General features: G+C 37.9%; 1 protein-coding gene across 5 annotated transcripts in view; it reads right to left on the reverse strand.

Moving 5' to 3' along the window:
- Window positions 1–7,385: 7,385 nt before the first annotated feature.
- mical2a (microtubule associated monooxygenase, calponin and LIM domain containing 2a) overlaps window positions 7,386–27,879 on the reverse strand; it is a 34,455-nt gene continuing 13,961 nt past the window's right edge. Inside the window, exons 5-23 of one of the 5 annotated variants that reach the window (XM_088412211.1) lie at window positions 27,200–27,316; window positions 26,003–26,104; window positions 23,240–23,395; window positions 23,016–23,116; window positions 22,337–22,594; window positions 22,083–22,198; window positions 21,860–21,986; window positions 21,690–21,780; window positions 21,145–21,292; window positions 19,688–19,887; window positions 18,766–18,869; window positions 18,573–18,644; window positions 18,157–18,288; window positions 17,711–17,875; window positions 15,392–15,649; window positions 13,573–13,680; window positions 11,347–11,527; window positions 11,009–11,088; window positions 7,386–8,717 (exon numbers count right to left, since the gene is read on the reverse strand). In XM_088412211.1, the coding sequence (XP_088268337.1) occupies window positions 8,349–8,717; window positions 11,009–11,088; window positions 11,347–11,527; window positions 13,573–13,680; window positions 15,392–15,649; window positions 17,711–17,875; window positions 18,157–18,288; window positions 18,573–18,644; window positions 18,766–18,869; window positions 19,688–19,887; window positions 21,145–21,292; window positions 21,690–21,780; window positions 21,860–21,986; window positions 22,083–22,198; window positions 22,337–22,594; window positions 23,016–23,116; window positions 23,240–23,395; window positions 26,003–26,104; window positions 27,200–27,316 (2,885 nt within the window). In that variant the 3' untranslated portion in view covers window positions 7,386–8,348. The remainder of the gene's footprint in view (window positions 8,718–11,008; window positions 11,089–11,346; window positions 11,528–13,572; window positions 13,681–15,391; window positions 15,650–17,710; window positions 17,876–18,156; window positions 18,289–18,572; window positions 18,645–18,765; window positions 18,870–19,687; window positions 19,888–21,144; window positions 21,293–21,689; window positions 21,781–21,859; window positions 21,987–22,082; window positions 22,199–22,336; window positions 22,595–23,015; window positions 23,117–23,239; window positions 23,396–26,002; window positions 26,105–27,199; window positions 27,317–27,879) is intronic. The other 4 variants (XM_088412212.1, XM_088412214.1, XM_088412213.1 and 1 more) reach the window with 4 other exon arrangements.

Consider the following 27,879-nt stretch of genomic DNA (forward strand, 5'->3'; position numbering starts at 1 on the left):
AAGTTTGTTGTCATTTTTTTTTTTTTTTTTTTACCTCATTAAACATCTCATTTGAATCAGGGGTGTGCAAACATCGATAGTTAAAACGTTTTTTTCCCAGGCAAAATTATTACTTGATACAACCCATCACATTCATGACAAAAGACGTGTTTGGCAGTGCTGTGATTTCAACTTTCCAATGGCGGCCACAGTACAATAGAATTAGGCTAATTCGGTTCATTTTCCCCCCCAGATATACTCTGCTGCTGCAACTGTCTGGTCTGGTTTAGTCTGGTCGCCAACCTTCTCTAATCAGATAGGCGTCTGAGGCCAAGCGCTGGCTCTCTGCTCTTTGACTGCTCAGCTGGCCGCACTCTTTTGCTTTATTCACGCACAAAAGGAAGAATCTATGAAATCAAGGATGGCTCGCTGATTTACATTCATGCGGCCCTGAGCTAATTTCTGCAAGTTATAGCACAATAGGAACAAAATATTCTAACAATACAGAAATCATAAACAGCTTCTCAGAGGCCTGCTGCAGCATGGTATCGGAAATAAAGAGGGAAGTTAAAAAGAAAAAAGAATGAAGTCCTGACAAACTCTCCTTGAAATTTAATGTGCTTTTTTTTTTTACCCATTTGGTTGTCACACTGTTTCAAACAGTTTGCGCACTTGCAGGTTAATCTCTTTATCTCCGAGGCAGCAAACGTTGCCTGTGCAAGAGAAGATACAGCCAGAAGGATACAGACATTAAAGTCAGATTATTGCATAACCAATGTTTAAAATGTGATTATGACCAGATGTGCATGCAGATTTTTGCAGAGGCGAGGGATTTTGTCATATCACACAGAGACATGTTTTTCGAACAACCAGCTTTGCGTGTGATTATCAAAAAGAAACAGAAAGAGATATTCTGCCATCTGGCAATAAAATTGTTCTGCTGTAACGCAGTTTGACCTGAAATATCTAGAAAGTGTTCTGACACAATTACTTCAACTACAACTTGATGTTTGGAACGACAGCACCGCTTTCACTGAACTGCTGCAAACGGACGAAGTCGGTGACAGGAAAGTGAAATTGTCAAATCAGTAACACACATTTTCAAATTCCTTACTGTTTAGCATATAAGCTACTCATCATCTCATTCCCTCCGCAGTCGCCATTTGGTGAGTTTATAAAAGGATGTAAATTCGCTCATTTTAACATGAAACATGCTTATTTGATACCAAGGTACAATACTTGAAGACGGCAGTGTAATTCCCATTCATAGTCGTAAATGCTTATTTTTTTCCTAAAACATCTGTTTGTATGTTTGATTATGGGTGATTATTTCCTTTTGGGTGAAAAAAACACTTGGCGGATGAGGGATGTTAGGGATGATGGTGGACCAGAACAATTGGTAATTGTTGTCCTCTGGCTTCGTTTGCTTGCTGTAACGCTCTTAAAATAAATTAACTAAATAATAGTTATAGAGTGACTGTATAATCACATTTTGATTTCGCGAGAAACTAATATTTTTTAAAATAAGATAAAACCTTTCAGAGGCAAATCAACAGAATACCAACTGGTAATATGAATGGAGAACATGCATGCAGGCTGCCAAGAATTTCCAGTTGAGTTTTGTAACATATTTGAAAAATTCTGAATCCACTAAACACAGTTAATGTGCTTTCCGTGGTTACCTTTTCAGGGTACAAATGCTTGGTAAATATTTGTATTAAGGTATTTATTTGGTATCGGGTCTCTAATGTGGATGCCTATTTAATCTAGTCCAAGGATCAACAACATTCCTGCCAGATTATTCTGTTAAGAGAATGTAAAAAAACCATATTGCAACTATGAAAAAGGCATTTAATATGCAGACGAATAGGAACGTTTTCATTTCTCCACTGAAATGTTTTCACATTTTTCATCTTCAAAATACAACAACAAGATCACACCACAACTTTGTCTTGATGGAGACAATACAGTACTGTGTATTCTTTCAATCCCCAGCAACATGGTGGTGGACTTCCACCACAAGTTGCCACGCAAGCGCAAGTACCAGCACGTATGGTTAAAGATGTTGTCAGACTCCGTTGACCGGAACTTCCTTGCATTGTTTCGTGGAGCTCGATGATCGTGCCTTGTTCATTTCATTCAGTTCGAAGGAGAAAGGAAACCTGTAGCCATTTCTCAAACTAGAAACAGGAAGCCTCGGAATGGCCTCTTACCTCCAAAGCTAAAAGGGTAACGTATTCATTTCAAAGTACATTTTAGCTGAAACTGCAATACTTCAATAAAGCGCCTGGTTGTTTCATGTATTTTGCAGGGATGTATTTGAAAGTTGCTCAGTATTTCAGTCGACAAAAAAGGAAACCTGCATGACTGACAGCAAGCCCACAACTTCAAGGACTTCTGCCATTTAACGTTGGCTTATATTGACTGAGCTGGGCAGCATTTGGGTTGAGAAGAGTGTAATTATCTTTTTCCCGTAGAGGAAATGTAAATAGACCAAAAAACAATTTATTCCTACTGCCCATTGTGAATCTTCTTCCACCCGGGCTCTTAAAGAGATGATTTATGTCTAAGTGCTGACATTATGTTTTAGATTATTCTTTTCCATGCGGTTTGTGTGTTTTCATCAGTTTTTAGGGCATTTGTAATTTTAGTCCAATTTCAGGCTGATTGCCCAGTTGCTCAAATACTAATCATCATCACTGTGTAAATTGTTTTCTGGTTTAAAACTCAAGGAAAAGCATTACATTTACAGCAATAACAGCTACAGCAAATATGTCACTCAGTGTCCGTGAGTAATCTTCTCTCTAAGCACTTAAGTGAACTCAAGGAGGTTTATTCAGCACATGTATTTCACCTAGAGGATGTTCACTAAACTGGAGCATGGCAAAGAAGTCAAGACAAACAACTATGACGGCAAATATGTGCAGTATTTCAATAAAACAGAACTGAAATTTACAAATGATTGGGAACCTTGACTAAATGTCATCAGAATAACACATACAGAGAAGTTTGATATTACAGTGTCATAGTTATATGGCCAATCACGTTGGGAATCATTCCGGTATTGAAAGAAACACATATCCTTGGAGCATGACGTGAGCTCATTTGTACAGTTGTCTCTAAAGAGAAGTAAACACAATACACCATTGAAAAATGTTAATTAAAAAAAACATCTTCAGTTCATTCAAGCTAGTACAGTGAAATGAAATTATTAAGTGTTAATTAAGACTGCATCTATCTGGCTTTCATCCGATTAATCATAACTCTAAAAAAAAGGTCAGTAACCCCTAGCACCGCACGAAGGCAATATGTTCCTCTTTTGAATAAAAGATTAGTTTTGCTGTAGACGGAAAACATTTGGGTTAGGCATCAGAGATGAACAGAAGATAGAACCTTTCCATTGAATCTATCCTTTTAATGTGACTAATGATTATTCAAACAATGAAAAAGTGCTACACATCTACACTCAATTTAAGATTTGGATATTGTGAAGGCTAGACATTAGCTAGTGGTGCAACCAACATGAAAGCTCCGATATAGAGTAAAAACAAAAAACAAAAAAACAAGCATTTGTGAATCTGAGACACTCACAATAAAATGTATGGGAATTCTGTCGATCTGTTCTATCCATCTTCAATTAAAAATGTTTATTTTAATAATGAATACATAAATAAATGAAGCACCCCATTACAATGTAGTATTTCCTTTAAAAAAAATGGTAAAGAATCAGTTCATGCAGTGTGACCTCTTCGTGTCTGCGTGACTTGGCCACCAGAAGGCAGTATAACAGCTATATAGACCAAAGCATAACAACTCGCAACTCAGCAAACTGCTGTCAGTTCTCTTTTTTTGTAAACATAAGGTGAAGAATATACGACTGTGACTAACCCAGTCTGTCTACATGTATTGATGGACCGTTTGTGTTAAAATATCCTTTCCACGAAGCGTTTTAACACTGCCTCATTGATGCTATTTGTTAGTTCATGGTGTTTTGCATTGTTAGATTTAAAGTAATATGACCTTTTTAAAAATCAATGCTATATAGTTACGGTATTTTCAATGTATATCTAAAGCTTCTTGTTAGTCAATTCTAGCTAGGAAGATCATGTTAAACCTTTTATTAAATAATTGCTCAAGATCTGTTGCCTGTAGTGAAGTGAGTCATGTGTTGCATGCCAAAAATCGAATTTGTCCAAATGACAGCAATATACATTAAATGCATAGCATTTATTAGCAACATATATTGTCAGGCAGGAATTTGCCAAAAAGTAGACAGCCAACTGCAAAGACAAAGATGAACCTGTATCCAAGTGATTAGCAGGCTAAAACATCGAAAAAAGAAATCCACTCATCGACATACAAAAGCTCAACTGTGAATTGAGGTAAATGTCATGGCTTAGATCTTTTCTTCTGCCGGGATGGGCTCATTAATCTTCATGCATGATAGAACACGATTTCAGTACAAACATGAACCAAAGAGTCTACAAAAACCATTCTGAGATTAAAGAAGCTGAAAGAAACCAAACTGATTGGGAATGTCAACACTAAACGATCTGTTAAAACGAGGAAAGGAGTTGATCGGAGACAGAAGGTGCAAAGCTCAACATTGGCCAAGTCAGTGTCCTGACCTCAACCATATAGAAAATGCAACTAAACAAGTGAAAATGGCAGCATTAAAAGTTTGATTCATGTCAGTATGTATTAAACAGCATGTGCAATGCTTTTGCTCAACTAAAACTGTAGTTCCTAATTTAAGATGTTGTGTCTATTTCTGTTGCGGATCAAATCTAACCATATAGCAATACTTTTAAATAAAACATGAACTGCTCATCTCATCATAATTTGATGCCAAACCAAAAGGTTTTCAGCCTCCAGCAAAAATAAAAATACTGACCTCACTGTAGAATACTTTGGTGGTTAGTGCGCCTCTTTACGGATCATTGTTGCTTGTAAGCTTGCGCTTTCATTTAAATTGTGTTTTTTGGACCAGCCACATGCAAAATTAGTAGGAAGTGTTGCATGATTTATCACACGCACAATCAGTTTTATAACAAAACTCGACCTCCCAGTCATCTCTCAGTTATTTCACAATCACAAATTAGGAAAAAGTCAAGGACAAGTTTTCATGTTCCATATTGAAGACATTGTCCTAAAATACATATGGAACATCTAAAAGGATATTCCATCCATTTTCCGCTTATCCTCACAAGGGTCGCAGGCTTGCTGTTGCCTATCTCAGTTGGCTTCAGGCAGTAGGCGAGGCACACTCTCAATGGTTGCTAGCCAATTGCAGCATTAAAAATATCATTGTAGCTATTTCTTGACTGTGTATGATGTCAACAACAAAAAAAAACAAACTGTGGCTGATTCCTGTTTATCGCATATAGTAATTTAAAAAGTTAACACCCCCTTGTATAAATTCACGATTTTTGTGATGACCAAGACAAATTATTTTAAAATGCTCTCCACCATTCATGTAAGCTGTACACATCTGATTAACATCAGATTAATTTCAGATGTCAGTGTTTTCCTGCCATTATCTTTATCTTCTAGTAGATGCCCAAAGGTGGGAAATGAAATGTGCAAAAAAAAAAAAAGTGTCTCCCAATCTCCCAGCCACATATGGGTGGGTGGGGGGGGGGGGGGGGGGGGGGGGATAATTTGAATTGGATTGGTTAATTCAGAACAAAACAATTTTGCTGAAAGGGTGTGCATACTTGTCCAACCATGTTATATCATTTATTTTTAATCTCTGGAGAATGAGAAAACAATTCATTCAACTCGTACAGGTTATATGCCACATTAATGGAGTTTATATATATATATATATATATATATATATATATATATATATATATATATATATATATATAAACTCCATTAATGTGGCATATAACCTGTACGAGTTGAATGAATTGTTTTCTCATTCTCCAGAGATTAAAAATAATATATATATATATATATATATATAGAGAGAGAGAGAGAGAGAGAGAGAGAGAGAGAGAGAGAGAGAGAGAGAGAGAAAGAGAGAGAGAGCGAGAGAGAGAGAGAGAAATTGCAAATTTGAAAAGAGTATGTGTAGACTTTTTGAGCCATTTTGTATGTTAAAGCATAATTTCTTAAATTAAAACTTAATACTGTATGTCTATTTAGTCAATTTTAAAGAACAACCTTGTTAGTTGTAATGTTTTCAAAACACAAGGCCACACAAGCGTTTCAAGAGCCGTGGTGAGTAACGTCAAAGCCAGGGCCAACTTTAATCACCTCACAATTGTAAATGCAGTTAAGTATTACAGTATTTTCATTATTTGGAAATTGATGTGTGCAGGTAGTAAATCAAATGACTTTGTGACCATGCACGAGATCACCTTTAACATGATAACCATCCAGCCGGCTCAGACACATCATACGAGGTGAAGAGAATTGTCTAAAGACACAAAGAATATACACAGAAGGAAAGTAAAGAACCTTGAAAACAAGTTACAGTACTCATTTAGAGAGGAGACACTTAGTGATTGGTTTCCACCTTTGTGGAAGTGATGTGCAAATAAACATACACAAGTTGGCCAGTCCTTTTTTTTTTCTAAAACAATGAGGTTTTACCAGTGGAGTGATGAACACAATTTCAGTTTGGTTGAAAGCTATTTCAGCAATGCAGCATTTAAAAGTTATGAGAGCAAATCCAACACCAAATTTGCCGTAATCCATTGGAGGAAGTAACTGGGATGTTTTTGTTAAAAAAAAAAAAATGAAAGAGGATACAGCAAGAGTGGCGAGCTTGGTAGTCTCTTTTGTCAACAGTAAATATTTAAAAAAAAAAAAACAACGGAGTCTTAACAGTTCTGGAAAGAACTTAAAACTTGTTTTCGTCTTTGTTTTACTGGAACTCGACAGTAGATGGCAGCAAAGTACACATTAAATATGATTTTTTTTCTTAAATCCACTGTATGAACTAACGCAAATTGCACATTTGACTTCAGTCCTTTTTCCCCACCCTGCTGCTAAATTCTTAAGGCAGTTCTCAAATATAAAGTGCATGAAGGCAGTCAGTCATCATGAACTGAGTCAAGCAATTGGAAGTGTGCTATAAAAGCCACTCCAAGAATCACTTAGGAAAACATCCGACAACCATTTGTTATTTTATCAGCCTAACATCTCAAGTCAAGTACACACCCTCTTGCCAAAAACTACATTAACATTAAATTCGCTAAAACACAGTATGCTATTTAAGCAATCTGGGTTTATTTGTGTGCAAATTGCAGTGTTTACTTTTGGATATTCAGCCAAATGCTTGGCTATGATTTTTTTCAGTCCTATATATATATATATATATATATATATATATATATATATATATATATATATATATATATATATATATATATATATATATATATATAATATATATAGTACTTTTATTTTCACGTTTTGTGCGGTCAGAAGCTACTATATTTAAATATACTCAGATGTGATTTAATTCTAATGCTCTTTGGGTCTGACTTGAAATAAGACTTTCCTCTGGATCAAAATGGGAAAAGTTCTGCGGTCGGTACCTATTTGGTTAAAGGTCACTTATCACATCTACTACACTCACAAAGCTTGAACCGTTGTACAAAGTTAGCCTGATAACATAAATGCAAGTCATGTTCAACTTAGTGTCGCAATATCAATTAAAAAAAAAAAACAACAGTAATGACTTGACCCCGAAAAAAAAAAAAAAAAAAAACTTGCATCTTTGTAAATTCTCAGTCATTCAGGTCTTGGTTATCTGCAAAAGCTGAAACAAGACTTATTTGTTGAAATAATTGTGTATTTCCTCGCTTCCCCCATAAAAGTAAAAAAAAAAAAAGTCCTGTATTTGATCCAACCTTAAAATGTGCTTGTGGTGCTGAGGAAGAAACACATTTATCAAGAGAAACTGCATTCAAATGTGCTTTTAGTTTTGCTGCTTGTGTTAGCGCAAGTTTAAAATAGGTCGAAGAAGCTCTTTCTCATAACATGCGCGCAGCCATTCAATGTATGTTATTTTCTTGGTCCTAGTCTAGTGAATCTGCGTCAGTCTTGCAGTTTTTCCAATCCGTCTGTATTGACTGTGGAAAATTGTGAGACTGACTCAAATTTGCCCGAATATTACCAAGAAAATAAAGTGCATTGAATGCGAGATGAATTAACGAGACCCCGCTGGCAAGTATGGCTTTCCATAGCTTTAACAACACCAAAAAATACTTTTGATGCAGCTTTTCTTGATAAATCATATCTAGTTTAACTTCGTATCAGGTGCACCTCAAATGTTTGTGGAAAATACTAACACGCAGATTGGTGTTGACAGTAAAATTAGCGTTTCTATGAGCCCTTGGCTCGATACGCTTCTACACCCACATGACCAGAGAGCCTGACCCGTTAGGCACGGTCTCCATTTGCATCTGCAGCAGAACATCGTACAGGATAACCAGCAAGGGCAAAGTCACGCTCAGTAGCTCATACAGGAAAGCGTAGTCCTGGGCGTTGTCCCTGAGGTGCCAAAAAAAGGCCTGCGCCGCACCGCGCACCAGCCGGCACAAATGCTTGGGGGCGCTACACACAGCACGCGCCACGCTCAAGGGCCTGCTCAGCTGCTTCCTCAGTACAGAGCAGAAGGTACCTGCTGCAGGCTGGCTCGGCCCGGCCACGGCACAGTTCGAGGCGGCGCCCTGCTCCATGGCAGCACCTTGGCCACCAAACCGACTTCCAAAATGATTCTGGAACAGAAACACACCATCAGTGGTGGGAAGGAATGCACAACACCTCTGTACTGTAGAAAAAAAAAAAAAAAAAAAAAACTTTTTGGGATATTGTGCTGCTCATTCTGGTGTATCCACCTTGGCCACCAGGGGGTAGTACAATAGACATGCAAATGCTGTAAAGTGCACATGAAGCTGGTCCAAATTGTTGCAGTAACAACAATAGAATTAAAATAATCCTAATAGTCACTAATAGGGATTACAAAAGAGAATCTGTTTTAATTGCCTTACCTGCTTACCTATTAGTCATTCTTTATAGATGACAATATGTTTGTGAGTACTGTTACAGTCACTATTTATTGTACTGGAGTAATCCACCATTTTTTTGATGTCTTAATATGTGCTCTGGCAAAAGTGTCCTCATGTGCCAAAAAAGCAAAATTGAGTTATTCATATATTCTCATTCTATAGTTATTTCCCTTGAAAATTATATATATATAATATACGGAGGTGCCTCAAAAATGTACAGTCACAGCAATTTTAATATTGCTAGGTTGAAATCCATACTTTTGGCGCATACATCTTTCAAACTTCCATACCAAACAGTACTTTAGGGAAAAGATAAACCTTAAATTTTAAGTAGTTGATAAACCACTGGAACATAAATTCCTATAGAAGGCAAGGATATCATTCAAAATTTTGACACTCAGCTTAAAACCTGAGGAGGCTTGACCTCTCAACAAACAAAACAGGGAAAAAATCAACCTCAAAACAACTTTGAAGATAATGCTTCCATTCCAACTCCTGAGGCAGCATCTGCCATGCTTTGCTTACTTTATTATTGCTACCTGTGTGTTTGGTTGCATTACCTCAATGGGAAATTTGATTTAGGACTTTTGTGTCACAAGATAATTTGTCATGGTGTGGCTTATGACATGAGAGTTTATTGATATTTCATCATGAATCATTTTATTTATTTTCATCCCACTTAATACAGCCCAAAGCGGACTTGTCAACATTGGAAACAAGAGCTGTACAAAAGTATGTCTTTTATTTGATTTCTTGCTGAAGTGTAACATGATAGTGTAATTTTCTGACTTTAATTGGTTGTGATGTGCATTTATATAAAACCTGAGGAAATTACATTTGAGGATAGGCTCTCCATCATATTTTGGAGAAGCGTTAACTAGTCGGATAAAAACACATTAGCAATAATGCGCATCGTATGCTAATCCCCTATTTTCAAACACTTCAACTACAATTTTAACCTTTCATCTGTTGGGGAATTAAAACTGGTACATTAAGGAGGGTGTTTTTGGACAAAATCTATATTTTTGTCTTAATGATCCGCTCTTACTTATGTGAAACTTTATCCAAATATATCTTAGTTAAGGGGTTAAAACACAGTAACATTGGCAGTATTTGCCAGCCTGTTATAGAATTTTACATTGAATATTAGAAACAGAGTTAGTCAGCAAAACTACGTGGCTGTTTTAGCTAAAAGACATGTCATTAATTCTGTTTAAAAGTGAGTTTAATAACAACTTCAGTGACCAAAAAACAAAACAAAATAAACATTTAAAAAAGATAGTTCATTTTGCCTAAAGTTCCAAGTCTTGAACTGGAAACCAACCCCATAGCCTACTTACAGTCACTAAATTAAAACCTGATTTTGTTTCATTTTTTTAACACAAGTATTTGTACTTAAACTTGAGTAGTGTGTGACCACTTCAGTGACATAGCTGGACTTTAATCATTGGGGTTGTCAAGCCTATCTCAGGGGGTCCACAAAACAAAAACTTGGAAACATGTAACAGTCAACATTCATTTTTATATCTATAAAATTTGCGCATGCATGCATTAACACACAGAGTTGCAGAATTCAGTTAGACGCACTCTCGTTTAAACAATAAATATGCAGCATTTTTTATGTTCAGTCAGACATCTCTTTTATACTTATACTTGGGTTTGTTCATGAATGAATGAATTTTGATTCCATGTGGTATTATCAATGAATTTTAGACATCTTTCATACATCTCACCATTTTCTTCACATTGACCCCATGGGCACTACAGTAAAAGGCATTTTGGTGCCCTGGTATCAGAGTTTCCCAGTTTGTTTGAATGTTCTATTTTTTTTTAAATTCCAGTTAATGGTTGAGAACTTGAAACATGTTAGTGAGCAAATTCGAGGAATCAATGGCAAGTCATTCAAAAGTTATGTAAAAGAATCTTTTATTGTTACACGTCTGTAAGTAAGGAGAGCACCGACGGAGCATACGCCCACATTTGGGGTGCTCAGTTCTTACCAATCGAGGAGATGAAACACTCCGATGCAGGCTTTTCCCTTTGTTAAGTTGATCAAAGTGAAGCTTGCAGTACAATTTACCTGTCAGAACATATCAATTGTTAATATAAACCCAACCAAATCATTGGATGCACCCGCATAATCGAAGAAGCTCTATTTTCCACCCTTACGAAGATAGTATGCTCATTCGTAGCATATTTCAGCATACCCATTATAGCTGGAAAAGCAACATCAATAGTTCATTCGTGAACGTCTTAGTAAAGACTGCATTTTTGATATAATGTGTTTGATCATGTTAAATAATGCTATAAATATCTTCAAAATTGAAATTGGTAGTACCGTGTTGAGAGTCAAAAGCATGTGATCCCTGGCGCAGGGAAGAACTGCAGGTGGTGCAGCGAAAGCACTCCTTGTGGAAATGGAAGCCCTCGGCACATATCCTCTCCACCAAATAAACGCGCCGCTCGCATGAGTGGCATTTCTCCCCAGATTGGGGGAACGCCCTTTGGACCGAGCTGCCCTGAACAACGTAACACACAAAGGATCATGATAGATTGGGAAGACTTCATTTAAAAAAAGATCTCACAAAAGGTACATGAACTCCAAATATAGTGTACTTATAGAAAAATTGTTGTAACATGCAGCGCAATTGGGTTGAAGATATTACCAGGTACTTGCACCTTCTAATTAAATTTAACTAATCTATCACAATGTAGTGGGACATGTTCTGCCTTGGACTAAGTGGCATTTTTGATGATACCTCCCTGAGCTCAAGATTAAGCCACTATTAGTCATCCTACACAAACATTAATGATTTTATGACTGAGTAGTGAGTGTTATATCATTTATCTCGCTCAAGAAAAATGTGAGTTTAATCTGTTGTTAAAAAGCAACATCAATGCTAATATGTGTTAGCATTAAGCTAGAAGGACCTCTTTCCTGAGGCAGTTTTTTTTGGCTGTTTTACAAGATGTGATTCTCCTGAGGCTCTTCTGTTTGATGACTTGGTCACTCTTGGCCAGGGGTGGGCAACTCCAGGCCTCGGGGGCCGGTGTCCTGCATGTTTTCCTGTTTTCTCTCTCAAACACACCTGAATCAAATGATTAGGATTATTCTCAAGCTCCAGCAGAGCTTGTTGATGAGCTAATGGTTTAAATCAGGTGTGTTAGGGAGAGAAAACTGGAAAACATGCAGGATATCGGCCCTCGAGGGCTGGAGTTGCCCACCCCTGCTCTTGGCCAAGCATGCTTATTGTTAAGTGTGTATAGCATTTCAAACAGATGCTCATTTTTGGAGTGAATGACTGGCAGTCATATTTATACATTTAATAATTGGTTTTGAATAAGCAGGGTTTTTTTGTATGATTTGTTTTCTTTTTGCCGTGAATTGAGGATTTAAATTTAATCAAGACATAAACCCTTTGTAAAAATGATATCAGGTTCCTTTTCTAAGGCAAAATCCAAGCATGTTTGAATGTCTTCAAAATCAAATTTTAGGCTTATCCATGACACTGTCAGAGGTAAAAAAAAAAAAAAAAATATATATATATATATATATATATATATATATATATATATATATATATATATATATATATATATATATATTACTAAACAAATATTTTATATTAGCTGTCTGTAATGGCCTTCATAGTTGAACAAAAAAAAATGTTATATCTCATTAAAACTTTGAACTTGATGCGTAAGCATGTTTATTTTGTAATAAACTGTTGGAAATTGCTTTTACTGCTTGACGTTTTATTTTTGTGAACGCAACAATTTTAACCCTTTCAACAATTTCAATTGTGTGTCTGTGAAACCCACTATGTGCATGCTTAGTGCAAACAGAAGGGGGGGACATAAGGCAACTTAAGCTTGTTGCAGAACGAGGGGCATACTGTATATACACAGTACAGTTTTTAGGAGTTCCTATCATGTTTCCAACTAGATCATAAGTCATTAGTGGGAATATTTAAGTAAAAAAGTGGCACCAAAAAGAAAATACTATATTGTGTAAGTGCAACCCGTGAAAACTGCCTATACCTGTGGATGATGACGCGATGCGGACTATATGGGTGGAGTAAAAACCAAAAGGAAACCACCAATGACACACACATACGCACACACACAAACGCGTGCACACACTGCACAACCACATCCTCCTCTGTGAGGCCCTGCTGCAGCACACGTGCAGAAAAAGCAGATATGTGCAAAGCCAACATGCATACAGAAGTGCGACATTTCAGGACGCATCCATGCATGAGTGATAGTGAGAGAAGCAGTCAACATGTTATAGTGCACACAGTTGGCATTTTATTTTTTATATTAAATAATTGGTTAATCTATTGACAATAAAGACACATCTCACTTTTAAAAATCCTATGTGGCTTTTGAGTGCAAACATTAGTCCACCCCTACTGTTTAAACCCAATATCATCAGTGGTCACTCATTAATGAGGGAAAATTCCAGCAGTTTGAATATAATCAAATCACGCATTGCGCAAGGGTGTCGAAACATGCAAGCAACAGGGAGAGAGAAGTCAAAGGTCGAGCATGTGATAGTCACCTTTAAAACAACAGAGCTGTCTGCTGAGATCAAACCGCTGAGGTGAAGCGCTTTCTCCTTTATGCTCTTTGACAGAAATTCCCTAGTTTGTTGTGATTGAGCTTTTTTCTAAAACATGAAACGGAAACCAAAGATCAGCCTCTATGCTTCCGTGTGTTGACACACAAGCAAAATAGCAGCGTCCAAACATCTTCGAAGAAACACGCATGCTCATCTCCAATCACTATGACCAACGAAGTAAAATGTTGACTCTTTTGCTACTGCTACGGTTAGTTAGACTAACAAATGTGAGAAGAATGTGAAAAGCCTCCTAATGTTCACACACAACCTGGTGTGCCGAATTAAAATGCAGTGGAACACAAACATGAGAAAGCCACAGAAACCTGGCATAGGGCACTCAATGGCTCAAGGAGTTTAGAAAAATAATCGGAGCCTACCCAGCCCTGCTTTACCAAAAATGTCAGAAATCCACTTGCTTGACACCTCCATTTCAATTTTTTGTAATCGCCTATGGATGCCACGGGTTGGTGGCAAAGCACCGCATTCGTCCAAATAAAGCTCCTGAACACCAACAAATTCCTTGCACAAAATGACCGCAAAGCATTACTATGTTTTGATGATGCTCCTCACATGTTTTCTTGATGCCAATATGCCACAAAGTCAAACCAAATTAATACTTTTGGTTTAGTTCTGCAGCAAACTGCAGTAATTTTAGGCACTTTTGATGTTCGAACATCCATTGTTGAACTTTTTTAGTGCCAAGCGATATTGGAAAAGGAAACCTCTAGAGGGCCAGTACATTTAGCATTTTCACTTACCTTTCAAGGCCGACAGAATATTGTGTGCGTTGTCTATGTAAATATGGGTGGTATCACATGATGAAAGACTGATTTCCAGTCCTTACTTTGAATTGCATGTGGGTAATATCTGTCGTAAGTGTGGAAACACTGCCATCCAATGGTCAGTTATCACTACAGCGCTCAATTGGCTTACATTATACGTATTACAAGGGTGACGGCTACCCTGAAAAAAATGTATTTGACGAGAATTTGATTATTTATTATTGTTATTACTATTATAAAAGATGAGAATTCTTGTATATGGCACTGAAAGAGTTAAAGGGTTATAAATTATAACAATGTAAGTTTGGTCATTTGTTAGCTTGTTTATGATGTTCAGCTTTGTTAAAGGGTTATAACAATGTAACCTTGATGGATTTTGTTAGCTTGTTTAAAATTTTCGGCTTTGTTTGTTAGCATTTAATCAAGCAGATAAACCAAATGTAATTTGTATCATTTTTTAGTTTGACAACCATCTTCAACATTTTAATTGCTGCTTTTTGTTAAGTGAGTTGAGCTCACTGCCATCTAAGTCGTTCCTATTGCAAATTTCTGCTTCTGGAGTTAAGGTTGGCATCAACACGAGCACTATTACAACATAAAAGGTTCTTTTAATGGGTTGCCATGGCATTTGCTAGTCCCAAGATGTATTTGAGAAATTAGAAATTACAACTAGAAATTACTACTGTTTCATGCTTTCTATGTTAATGCTAATGCCGTGTGGTTTAATAGCGGGTGGCTTTATATGATGTGGGTTTTTCAATAATATGCCACAAGCTATGCCAGGTTTGCTAGCCCACTCCTTGTCGTGTTCCAACTGGAGAGATAATTAAGAGGATGACTTCAATTATCTGAGTGCATGTTACGCAAGTTATGCGACTTGATCAACATTTCTTCATGTTCCATCACAACATACAACAATCACATTGAGGAAAAGGAGTGAAAGAGGTCATTAAGGAAGGAGGTGGAGAACACTTCACCTCACAGATGAGTTCATCCACCTCCTTGAGGCGTTGCAGAACTCTGGACATGAACGCGACCGCAGACTGGGCAGAGGGTGCGGTACACACATCACTCTCCGGTTCTGGTGAGGTTTTGGGCTGCTTGTGTGTCTGATCAACATGTCTGAGCTTCACTATGGAGAAGCAGCATTGTGACGGAGGCTGGAGCTCTTGGGTTTTGGGTCGAGGCCCCGTTGGGACTAAATTTTGGGCCATGCGTCTGATATCGACTTGAAACTGAAAAGTGATGATACACACGCTGTCACGTAGCTGAAGGCTCAAGCTTATGACATGGAACCGTACTGGTGCTTTTACATGCTTCAGCCCGTCACTCCATTTCCAAACGACTTATTGCATTAGATGAGATCACGGATATCGAATCTGGCCCTCCATGATTATTACTTCATTTACGAGGCCTGCACAATGATTTGCGAAAGTCAACGGAGTGATTGTTAGGGTTTCCGCAGAAAGCATTTTGGGTAAAGAACAAGAAATGTACCTTTCACACACATTAGCCACAAGGGGTTGAACCGCATTGGTGAATAATGGTGGACTACTCTTGGACTACATCAATGTTTGAAGCTTACAAGCAATTCATCCCTATAATCAAGTTTCTGAAATCTCCACTTTCAGCTGGCCAATTTACAGAGGATGCCTATCTGCTGGCCTACTTAATTATACTTAAGGCTGTGGAGCAGTGAAATGTCCGGCCACCCAAGAGACATCATCATACGTATGAGCAGGTCCAAGCGTACAAAAATAAACCGGTTGTAGTTTAGAGTAGCGATTAACCTTGATAGCTTTGGCTAGTTTAATCACCACTGAGAAAAATATCAACGTTATCATCGATAAATCAACTCCCACCTTTCTTTTGCTGAAAAAAAAAAAAAATCACAACTAAGGAATTAGGTTGCGGATATCCTGAGCTGCTGAAAGAATATCAAACATACTGAGATGTGGCCGCTGATTAAAAACAAGATCAACATACCCGAGTAAGGTTAGTCCTGCTCACTTTTTGAACTGATTACGTAATCACAGGGCCCATTGTTAATATGGCATTGATAAAGATAAATGCTGCACAAAAGTAAGCTACTGTATATGATCCACTACTCTACCATGTTTCAGTCCATGAACTAAAAAACATTAGTGCAATTGAACAGTATTTAGGCAGGCTTTCTTATTCAATCAGTTTTGAGGAATAATCCATCACAGTGAATTTATTGCCAGCTGAGTTTTATACAAGGATAAAATGATGTAAGCAGCTTTATCAAGAAATGCGACTGCAACTTTGTAATGTGGCATTTCAAGTTCTTATGTGACCTTTTTGAAAAATTAACAACTCCAGTCACTTTTACTTTAATATTGTTTGTTTTGATTGTGCTCTGAGTGTTGAGGCAAAAACAAACATAGAACAAAACAAATACCATCAAGCTTTCTAACATTTATCTTTAAATGAGTGACATTTTGGGTTGGTTGAGTTGGAAACTTCACTTCTTTTTTTTTTTAACCTAAATAACATGATATATATCACTCTGTGCTGTACTGTGCACTGGTTTTTATATACAGCACGTTTTTTTGGGTCACTTTGACTATTATGTTTTCATGTGGACTACCGAAATAGAGTTTGCGCAAAGCACAGGAGCAAATTACGTACTTCATCATGTGAATTTACTTATTTTATTTTACCTCGTTTTCATTTAAACATAATACTGCATTTGGTCAAATTACCTAGTTGTTTTCATTAAAACATAACACTGAATGAGGTCAAATTGGTATAGTTAAAGTATAAATCAGCGGATATTGAACTTTGAGAAAAATGTCAGGAGGAAGAAAACAGGAGAAGGAGGAAAAGGAGAGTTCAGATCCCTGAGGTATTGAAAAACCATGGACATGACCATCACTGCTCAGGAATGAAGGTAGCTGGAGTTTAAAGGCTGTATTTGTGCATGTTTTTGATCAACCCTGTGCTGGTTTAGAGTTAAAAAAAAATCCAATCACTGTGTGGTGAGGACTACACATTGCTGTTTTTACGTTTTGAGTTTTAACGTTAAAAAAAAAAGCACTATACAATTTTTGGCAGTGTTTCAATGTCACACAGAGGAATTTATGGATGCTGATAAGCAAAGAAAGTGAGGGCTAAAGAATGTAAAAAAAAAATAAAAAAAAAAATGAAACACCAGACTGTTCCTTTAATAAGATAAATAGTACATAAAAATGTGCTATTGTACTGTATGTTGAAATGTGAATGTGTGTATGTTGAATGTGTTTCTCCACTGCAAACTGGCTTCATGGCTCTACCTGTATCTCAGGCGATGGCTTGGGCGGGATGGGAGGCGATAATTTAAAGTGTGCACACTCAGCAGAGACGAGCGTTTGAAGAGGGGCGGAACTCTCACAGTCTGACTGGGACTTGGCAGAAAGTTTGGGAAGAGAGTTAATAAAAAGGCACAGAGCTGGGAGAGGCTGAAAGGATCAAATGCTGGGTGTAAGAGACGAGGCAGGAAAAAGTTTAGCGGTTAAAAAACAGGAACATTTCTGGCAGAGGATCCACACAGACCAACTCGCAGCATTTGAAGAAATGGAAGACGTAATTTATGCACAAATGAATGGCAAAATATCGCCTCCCGAAATGGCTACACTCAAAACTGTGATGCAAATGACAACATTAACATAATAACATTAATAGTACTAGATAATCATAATAATAAAAGTAATAACGATGAAAATAATAATAAAAACAACACCTGTTTCCGTTGGGTGTGGCTTGTTGTGTTCTCAATTCTAGCCTGCAACTGTGTCGCCATTGAGCGCACTTTGTTCTCTTTGGGTTCCCTCCCATCCCTCATTGAAGTCCCTTTAGAAGAAAAGTTGGTGGCCTGGATGGAAGAAAGACAGCATATAAATCATACATACTACACACCATTTGGTGCCATCTGTGCGTTGGCAATTTTGGTTTGCTTGAGTGACAAATCTTTCTTACATCACATTACAAGCAACACAAATGCAGTGCATTTAGTAACAAGATGGCACTTTTGTCTTCTTACTATGGTGAGTGAATTAAAGGGTGATTATATGAGTAATGATGACTTGCAGTTTAAATTAAATCAGTGCTTTGAATTAGTATTTTTACAACCATTTTACAATAATTGTTTCAACAAACCTCCTCTAGGTAAGTGCAAAATGTTCTCCTCCTTTTGTAAATGGTATCTGTACCCTCTGTCGTTTTCTCATCCTAGAAATCCATCAGAGGGGGAGAACACAGAGTTTAAAGACTTTCAACTCAATACACAATATTTTTTTTAATAAAAAAAGATAATACAAAACACTCAATAAAGTATGCAGTCCAATGTTACCTTCGGAATGCGTTTCCTTGGCAAAGCAAGATTAAGAACATTATTATTACTTCGGACTTCTCTAGATGGATAATCTTCCCGGTTTTCATCCACTCGTTTGGAGCCTGTGATATAACATGTGACTGAATTAAAGTGCTCAGACTTTCCACATCGCAGCAGCCATAAACGTCAAATAATATCAATGCATAATGCCCATAACAGACTAGAGTCTGTAATAAGGAGCTAGTGAACCGACGCTGGCAAACATTTTACTTTAAACACATAACTATCATGTCAGAGTGGCAGAAATATATGGATGAAGTTAAATAAAGTGAGTGGCCCTTCTGAGAGTGTCAGTCCACAGCAATTCACAGGGCTGGTACAAATACACATTCCACACATCACAGCATTCTTGGCTGGTAGGAATTCATAACACACACAGGAAATCAACAGCAATGATGGGAGTTACACTTCTTTTCTACAGAATGTGGGGGAACAATAGAAATATGAAGACATGAACTAGTAACATATGGTAAAATATAACTGATATGAGAAAACAATAGTACCATGCTGTGCAGCTGAGAACAAAACATTATCATATGAGATGGTTAGAAAGCAAAATAGGGCATAGAATATTTGATGTACTTGTTTTTTTTTCCAGCTTTAGACTAACCCTGTAACCTGCATAAATGCTGTAAAAAAAGTAGTGAACAGTTGTTGAAAGTTGATTTATATTGCTTTTTTTCTTTTGTTAATGTTAAAAAGGATGCAGTTTTACTAATACTTATCATACCATGTTTATAGATAGTGGGCTTTGCAAAATATAACTGAGAAGACATTGGGCTAGTGTAACGTAGCGTAAATTCAATATAGGATGGTAGAGTATAGCACAGGGATTTATAGATTACTCTGAGCATAGCATAGTATGACTTTACTGTCGTACCTGCATCGGGTACAGGTGTGCCTCGGAAGAGTTCGTATATTTTGGATAGGTAGCTGATTATTTTGGTCTTCTCCAACTCCAGGGAACCACTCAGCTCTTTCACAGATGCAAATGGTCTGATACCAAATTCCCGTTCCGCAATGTCAAAAGCCAGCTGGAGGTTGTCAGCCTGGTTTTCCTCATTTAATGACTCAAAGTCTCTGTGGGACAGAAGATGATAGTGGCGTGTGTGGGAGGCAGATCATGCACATGTCTTGGGTGACTCCTGCCTGCTATGGTCTACACAGAAGTGACTGCATTCTGCGCATGTGTTTTAGTTTTTATTGTGAGTTGGGAGAGTTATTAAGTATCATTGATGGTTTGAATAACAAGACAGGAAGGTGAAAAAGGCAATGGTCCTATCAAATAACTGTAAACAAGCTGGCCACTGTTGTGAATGGGTTGTGTCAGAAAGGACACCTGGTGTAAATACTGTGACAATCATATTGCAAATTACTCATTTTGGCCATTCATGGCTTGTAAATTTTACACAAAACAGAAGTGTATTTCACAACTTATACTTTGCAACACTGTGACTGTGATGCCCTGAAACACCCAAGTCGACTGTCGATAAAATAACATCCCTTTGTCTAGCATTCCTCTTGTACCTAGATATTACTGAACATTAGCCACGAAATACATCCTTCTGAACATCAAAACCGGATGATGCAATGAAGACAATGAAGACAGGACAAAAATCAAGCCCAAATACTACCTCAGACTTCCCCAGCCTTGTTCTTCAAATGTTTTTTTCTGTAACGTACACACTCACTGCAAACAAGGCAATCTAAAGTGGCCAGACTAGTGAACTACCTGAAGAGAAAGATGTATTTTGGGTACAGGCACGGTTTGCTAGCTAGGTGCGAGTCGCCATTGTTAGATAACATCTGAGCAGAGCGGTAGCTTTGCACATAAAACATTCTTCACTCATTTTTGCCAAAAAAACTGCACCACAGGACTTGATGAATAGAAGAACAGAAACAGCTCTAGCGTCTCAGCCAACACTGACAGCGTGGAGATACATACAGAAATAATGGCAAAAAAAGCACTATAATCTAGCAGCCCCCCCCTTTCTCCTTTTTCTTTAGTTTCTGCAAATCTACTCACTTTGCAGAATTCCACTGTGCTGACAGGCGTACATTAGGGGGACGGAAAAGGGGGGCGAATGCCAGCACGTTCCTGAAAACTTGCAGGACCACATGAAATTGCAGTGGCATGCAAGAAGGTATGAAGGCAGTAATTTAAGCAAGAGAGGATATAATTTGTTCTGTAAACGGACTCATCCGAAACTGTAATAGAGAGAGGTACAAAGCAATGCCAAAAAAAAGTTTAACGCAAGCAGCTAAGTTACTTGTTAATTTGTAAGGTCGTAATGTAGGGAAAAAGTCTTCAGTCCGGCTTTGTAAAAGTTTACGTACATCAGATGGGGTTTGAACCTATGGATTAAGGCACACAAGGCGAGGCCACTGCTCCAAGACAACGTCAGGTCTGTGACTTTTACATTCCTGTAACCTTCAGTCTGTTTCTGGCACCATGTGAGGAGCCTCGCCGGCCTGATTTCAGAATCTATAGAGGAGACACAAACAGGTTGAATTTCACCATGATAGTCCAAGCAAGTAAATGCCGGAATGAAGGCACCACTCCCAGGCAGTTGAGGCAAAGGTCAAGACCTAGCTTATAATTCACATTTGCTCAAGATAAACACAAGAAGTTTTCAAATGGAACTTTTTCAGTTTGGATTTAAATCAGGAAGCTCGAGTAACTGAACTTGGCGAGGGAGACTCTTTTACTCGGTAACTCCCATTTCATGCTTCCTCCTTGCAGTAAACCCACATGCGAAAACAAACCACAGAATATGACTTCCTCTCTGCATGCTGTTTTAGCTTAAAAAAGTTTTCAAAGTGCGAGTCAGGTGACAATGGTAAACACTGCATTGCAGCTTGTGTAGTAACGATTTGCCTACCTTGCCGGCAAATATTAACCGGACGACGGATGGAGGAGGCACGCTCCAGAGAACACAAATTCAGCTCTCCATTCAAGTAGAGGTGACGCACCTGAAAAACAAAAAAGTTCAAAAAGAAGCAAGTATTTTTTTGCTTAAGTGTATACATTGGAATTTCTATTTGTCTGAACCTGGTGAGGCCTGACACACGAGGATATGAGGTTAGGATATCGCGTCACTGGGTCGATGGTGTACAGATCCACGTTTTTGCCAATGTTCTCAGGTGTTGTTTGTGGCAGCAACCTGTAAATGCTCTCTCTAAATACACAGAAAACCCATGAATGTAAACTCTGGCTGGCTGGTGAGTGTTAACCATACAAAAATTTGTGCTTTGTCATTTTTTTCAACCCATACCTCTCTACCAGCAACTCAAGAACTGTTCGACCTTGAGCCCAGCCCTTCACCATCCAGGCAGTGTCAAAGGCTGCCAAGAACCCTCGAGCGCAGCCTGTTCCCATCGGCCAGAAAGGCTACAAACGCAACACAAACATGAACGCAACCAATAAGTAAAATGAAACAGATGAGATGTAATTATAATTCATGGCTGCGGCTACACCATGCCACCAACTGTGTCTATAGTCTATTTAATAACCTCCACGTCCCCTTACCTCCAGCAGGCTGTCGCCCACTAGCGAAACCAGCAGCTGATGTCCAAACCTCTCCCTAACCAGAGCGGCGTTCTCTGAGGCGTGCATACTGGTGAAGTCGAACATGGCCACGTCGGGCTGCCCGCAGTGGTTCATGGCGAATTCCAGCGTGGGAAGCTGGTAGTTGGTACCAAAGTCGGCAGCCTCTCGGGCGTAGCACAGGAGAGCTTCCTGGTTGACGTTATCACTGCTCAGCAGCTTCTGTGTCTCCATGTAATCCTGACACACAGCAAACAGGACAATATCAGCCTCGTCTTGGTATATATAAGCCTGGCTAACCAATGACACTTTTATTTTATAAAAGTAAGTTTATTATATAAACTTATATAAGTTTATTTTAGCCCAGCTTAGCAATGACACATTTTTATAAATAAAGAAATGCCTTCACAAAGTACAAAAGAGTGAAAGAATTAAATCATTTGTTATCTTTAAATTTGGGGGTTTAAACAACATGTAATTTTCATTTTTTTTAAGTATAGTTTGACAGTAAACATCCACTGGGAGTACCAATTAATAGCTTGAGGCAACCACTTGGCCTCTTAAGAATCATTCAATATCTGCTACTTGTGGAGTATGCTTCTTCCATCGAGCAACTGCATGTGTCAATGAGAGGAAAGAGGAAACAAAACTATTAACTCACATTAATGACAACTCCTTTATCCAGCAGGCTTTGTTTCTTTGCAGTCATAACAAAGTAGTGTGTGTTGTCCTTGTAGTACACAATGTTCTCCAGGTCAATGCCTACAACAAAGACAGACCTGTCAGATGCTTGTGATCAAATCGTTTTTAAAGCAGAAAATGAATCAAGCAGAAAAATAATTCGCGTCGTGTCCTCTGAGACATCACAGCTCTCCTCTCTCCCACCTGTTTCTTCTTTGAGGTCAAGAAAGAACTTCTGATTGAAGATGAAGGCCACACCACTGATTTCCTCCACCTTGGCCTCTGCCGTCGTGTTTCTGTTAATAAAGTTGGCGGTGATGGCGATCGCCAGCTTGCCTCGAAATTCTTTTCTCTTGAAGCCTGACATAGAAAAGCAGAGAGGATGACATTGAGCGAAACGGCAAGAATGGAGGGAAAACTAAACAAGACCCGTGACCTTGTGTCTGAAAAACTAGACTGAAAGGCTAATTACAGGGCAGTTATTTCAAAGGGTTTACACAGCTTTTGAAAACAAGAACAAAAACTTTGAGCTGGATCACTGATTGATATAGTAGCGACAAATCGTGTCTTAGATATACAGTATACAGTAGTACAGTAGATCTTTAAGTAAAAAAAAAAAAAAAAAAAAAAAACTCTCTCCAAGTACCATCATGACCAATGTTAAACCACATCAAAAAGAAAAGTGTTATTCTAAAAAGGTATATTTAATATTATTGTAAACCAATGAAATAGTGTGTAGTTTGAACATTACCAATATTGTTAAATAATGATTAACAGAGGTCAACTAACACATGCAAGATAAATAATGTCCTTAAATGTTCATCAACGGTTCAACAGTAAATATTGTGCCTAAACTTCAAAGTTAAATACAACTGAAATGCAACTAAATGCACTTAAAATGTGCAATCTTTGAAGGGTATAATCATACCATATGAGATTCAAAATATTTGTGAAAAAATTTCTTACTAACATATTTGATTGTACTGATACTGTATCCTTTAAATGTTGTCAAATTCATTTTCATTTAAGATAGAGGACTTATCATTAACATGAGAGTTCATTTCTAAGTCCATCAACAAACCAAACTTGTGCTCTTTAATGGAGGTAATAAGAATAGTGAAGTCATTACTTTGCAAGACACCCACCCAATCAAATTTCAAAGGCTTTTGCACATAACACCGTTTTAGTGAAGGTTCCACTTTAGATAAGCATTTTATAGTCAAAATTAAACCTAAAACTCTCAGCATTAGAAAATGAAAGCTTAAATGAGAACAAAACAACCTGTTAAAAAAATCTGGATGTATTTTGGGCTGCTTTGCCACATTTAGCTCACTAAAAAAACACAGACCTGCTTCAGAGTGACTCATTTCCCCAGAGCTGCTTCATAACCAAAGAATGAGCCAAAAGTCTTGTTTTTGACCTTTTTAGGAATAAGCCTCAGATGTGTATTGCTTGTTGGGTTGACCACAGCAAGCAGCGTTTTGAGATTCCAAAAACATTGATACAGAGTTATGCAGTGGCTCCAGCGAGCATCAGCTGCTCCACTCAAGGATACCTCAATTCTATTTATGTATTCAGATCCTTTGTGCCTTGACAACGTGACCATTACAACCTCACACAGGCACACTGGTGCACTTGTATGTTTTTGATAGGCGCATTATTTGGTGGTTTGGTAGAAATTTTGAAGAATGCATACATTTTATATTTTAAAATGATATTTTAGGGAGAAAATCCATCCATTTTTGAGAGCCAATTATCCTCACTAGGGTTGCAGGATTGCTGGTGCCTATCTCAGCTGTCTATGGGCAGGAGGCAGGGGACACCCGCCCACAACTGCTCGCCCGACAATCGCAGGGCACAGGGGGACAAACAACCAATCACGCACGCAATCACACCCAAGGACAATTCAGTGTCCAATACACCTGCCATGAATGTTTTTTGGAGTGTGTGAGGAAGCCAGAGTACCCTGAGAGAACCCATGCGGGCAAGGGGAGAACATGCAAACTCCACACAGGAAGGCCGAAGTGAGCTGAATTTGAACTTGGGACTCTGAACTGTGAAATGGACCTGCTAACCACTGTACCACACAGTCACCCCTATGGAAAACATGTTAAACATTATTTCAAGCCTACCCGCAAAACTATTTGTAATGTGTGTTTTTTTTTAAATCTAGCATTATACAATACTATACTTGTAAAGAAGGGCAATTAGATTATAAAATGTGACAAATTAAATGGTTTGTGCATCACGGTGGTTCTTTGTGGTGTGCAAAACTTGGCCACCGGGGGCATTATAGTAAATCATGCAAAGAAACAGAAGTGTGAGGTAAAGCACAGTAATAGGAGATGTTTTTATCAAAGATTAGTGAAAATATGCTTATGAGTATTGGTATCTACGTCTACATGTGTTAACCATTTGTATTCTGATATGTGTTGCATATAACGCTCCCACATAAATGCTATTTGTTAGACTATTATTTTGTTATTTATTATTTCAATGTCTTTGACAATAGAGAACATTGCAGAGTGAACCCAATACCCCCCATGCTAGCTAGGATGGACTCCAGTGGACTCTAATTAAGATAATCAAAAAATAAAAATACATGAAAAGTTTATACTTCTAATGTAGTGTATATTGTTAGCAGTATAGACTTAAAACTAAAAACTACAATATGCTCTTATTTGTTGAGTCAAAAATATTGTAGTGCAAATACCGAAGGAGCAAAACTTTCCTTCAGCGGTTATCTACAGTTTCATTTTGTTTTCAAACATATTTTGGTTGAACAAAGTATTCCAACCATGTGATTCCAGCACTGGTGGGAAAAGATTATTTGAGTCTTGGATGTTCTTTTTGTTACAACCTCATGTGGTAACTTTATAAGAGGCATTGTCCCCTTGGCCCTTTCAAGTAAAAGTACAACCCCGAGGCATGGACACTGTTCATCCCTTTTCTTTGGCGTCCCCTCACCTTCCAGCGTGTTCCTGCGCCCGTCAGCCCCCACCACCACGTCAAACTCAAAGTCAGCCACGGGGTGATCAGCAGGTCGGATTGCAGCTCTCCACCCTGGCCCTGAAAAAAGGAGACGACCACAGAACGATCGGGGAGGGGGGAAGGAGGGAAAACACATTATATAAATATTCGCTTTGTGCCTTATTCCTCTGGCGAAGACAGAAATGGCCACATAGCATGAGAGGTGTCAGTTGATCAGGACTCACTTTGGCTTTAGGGACACTGTATATGAGTTAAACTAAACCTTCAAGTGCTATGCTTCTTCCCATTATGATTTCAAGAAGCAAATACATCTTGGCTCAAGACACATTCTATGAAAACCCAATTTTAGTGCTTGCATGAGACTGCAAGGGGCACTGAAACACGCTGGTATTTTGTTGTGCAATAGGATATTAAGGGCACAACTAAGCCGCAGCAGAGGGGGAAGAAGTATGTCTAAATTTAGGCGAGGCTCTTGTTGTTATCAGCGTATTGATATTACAGCTGGAAGCAAGCGGTAAAGTCAAACTTGGGAGTGGCTTACTCAAGTTGTTCCTCCTGTTACCATCACACAATGAAGCTGTGTGTGAAGGGCTTTTGCAAACATAGAAATCCTTTATTAATATGGCCTGGCTAGATTTTGTTACATACTATTCAAGTCAAAAATGACTGATTTTGACATTTTACAATAAAAATATTTTGAAATGTTCTTACTCAAATGTGACCTGTGTCGACTAAAATTGAATCAAAACTGTTTAAAGTACTGTATATGTTAACAATAAAAACAGGGTGATTTAAAAACGGGTTAACATGTCATACATGTTTTCTTTCAAACAGGAATCTCTTACAAACAGTAACGTTGTGTACTTGTACTGTATTCAAACAAACAATGATTGTTTTTTTGTTTTTTTTATCCCATCAAATGCCAAGCCAGCAAAAATGGAACTTTGACGTCTGTAAACATCAATGGCAGTGAATGAGTTAAGGATGAATCATCCAATTCTTAAATTTCACGCAGGCTATACATTCTGAAAAACACTATAGCTCTAAATTTGATACAAAAATTTGCATGTGGACGATTTTTGAATGCACTGCAGTACATGTTCATGAAAAAAAAAAAAAAAAAAGAGTATACAAGGGTGAAGGTGCAGCATGGGTGAAAGCCTTCACACGTACCTTCATTTTCTTGGTTCTCGGGAGGTTCCAAAAGCTTGACAAACTCCACATTGATGTGAAACTCCACTGCAAGAATGAGGGCCACCTTCAACAGCATCAGCTGCAGCTGCCTGATACCTGTTAGACACAGTACAATAGCCTATACTTCACTGTGGGTGAGGAACACTTCCTACATTGTTAGTGTATTGTGTATATGTGAATATATAAAGTGTGTACAGACTGGCTGTTGAGTTGTGCCCTGTGTTGTGACCTGGTTACTCTAAACTTGAGAAAGTTGAAATGTTTGTGAAGATTTGTTATCTTTTTCTATTATTAGCGTAAATGGGAAACAGAATTGAAGAATTTGTTGTTTTAGTAATCATAGACTGGTAAGAAACAATTATTTCAGACTACATACAGGAAAAACAACTCTGAAATAGTATCTAGTGTGACCTCACGCACAGCACTTTATCACATACTGTGCATGACAAATTTAACTGTCTTAAAAAAAAACTACAATAGAAAATCTAATTTCATACCAAATTGCTCTACAATGTGCAATTTCAAACTGACTACCGTCATTCAAACAAAACTATTGTTGAGCTAATACTATTGTAGAGTGCTGTGTTTCATTATGTCATCTTAGCTGAACACTAACTGTAGAACATACCACAGCTGTAATAACTTCCTACCCTGACTAC

This window comes from Hippichthys cyanospilos, chromosome 4 (genome assembly GCF_059441005.1).
Source record: "Hippichthys cyanospilos isolate Australia breed blue-spotted pipefish chromosome 4, RoL_Hcya_1.0, whole genome shotgun sequence".
NCBI lineage: Eukaryota > Metazoa > Chordata > Actinopteri > Syngnathiformes > Syngnathidae > Hippichthys > Hippichthys cyanospilos.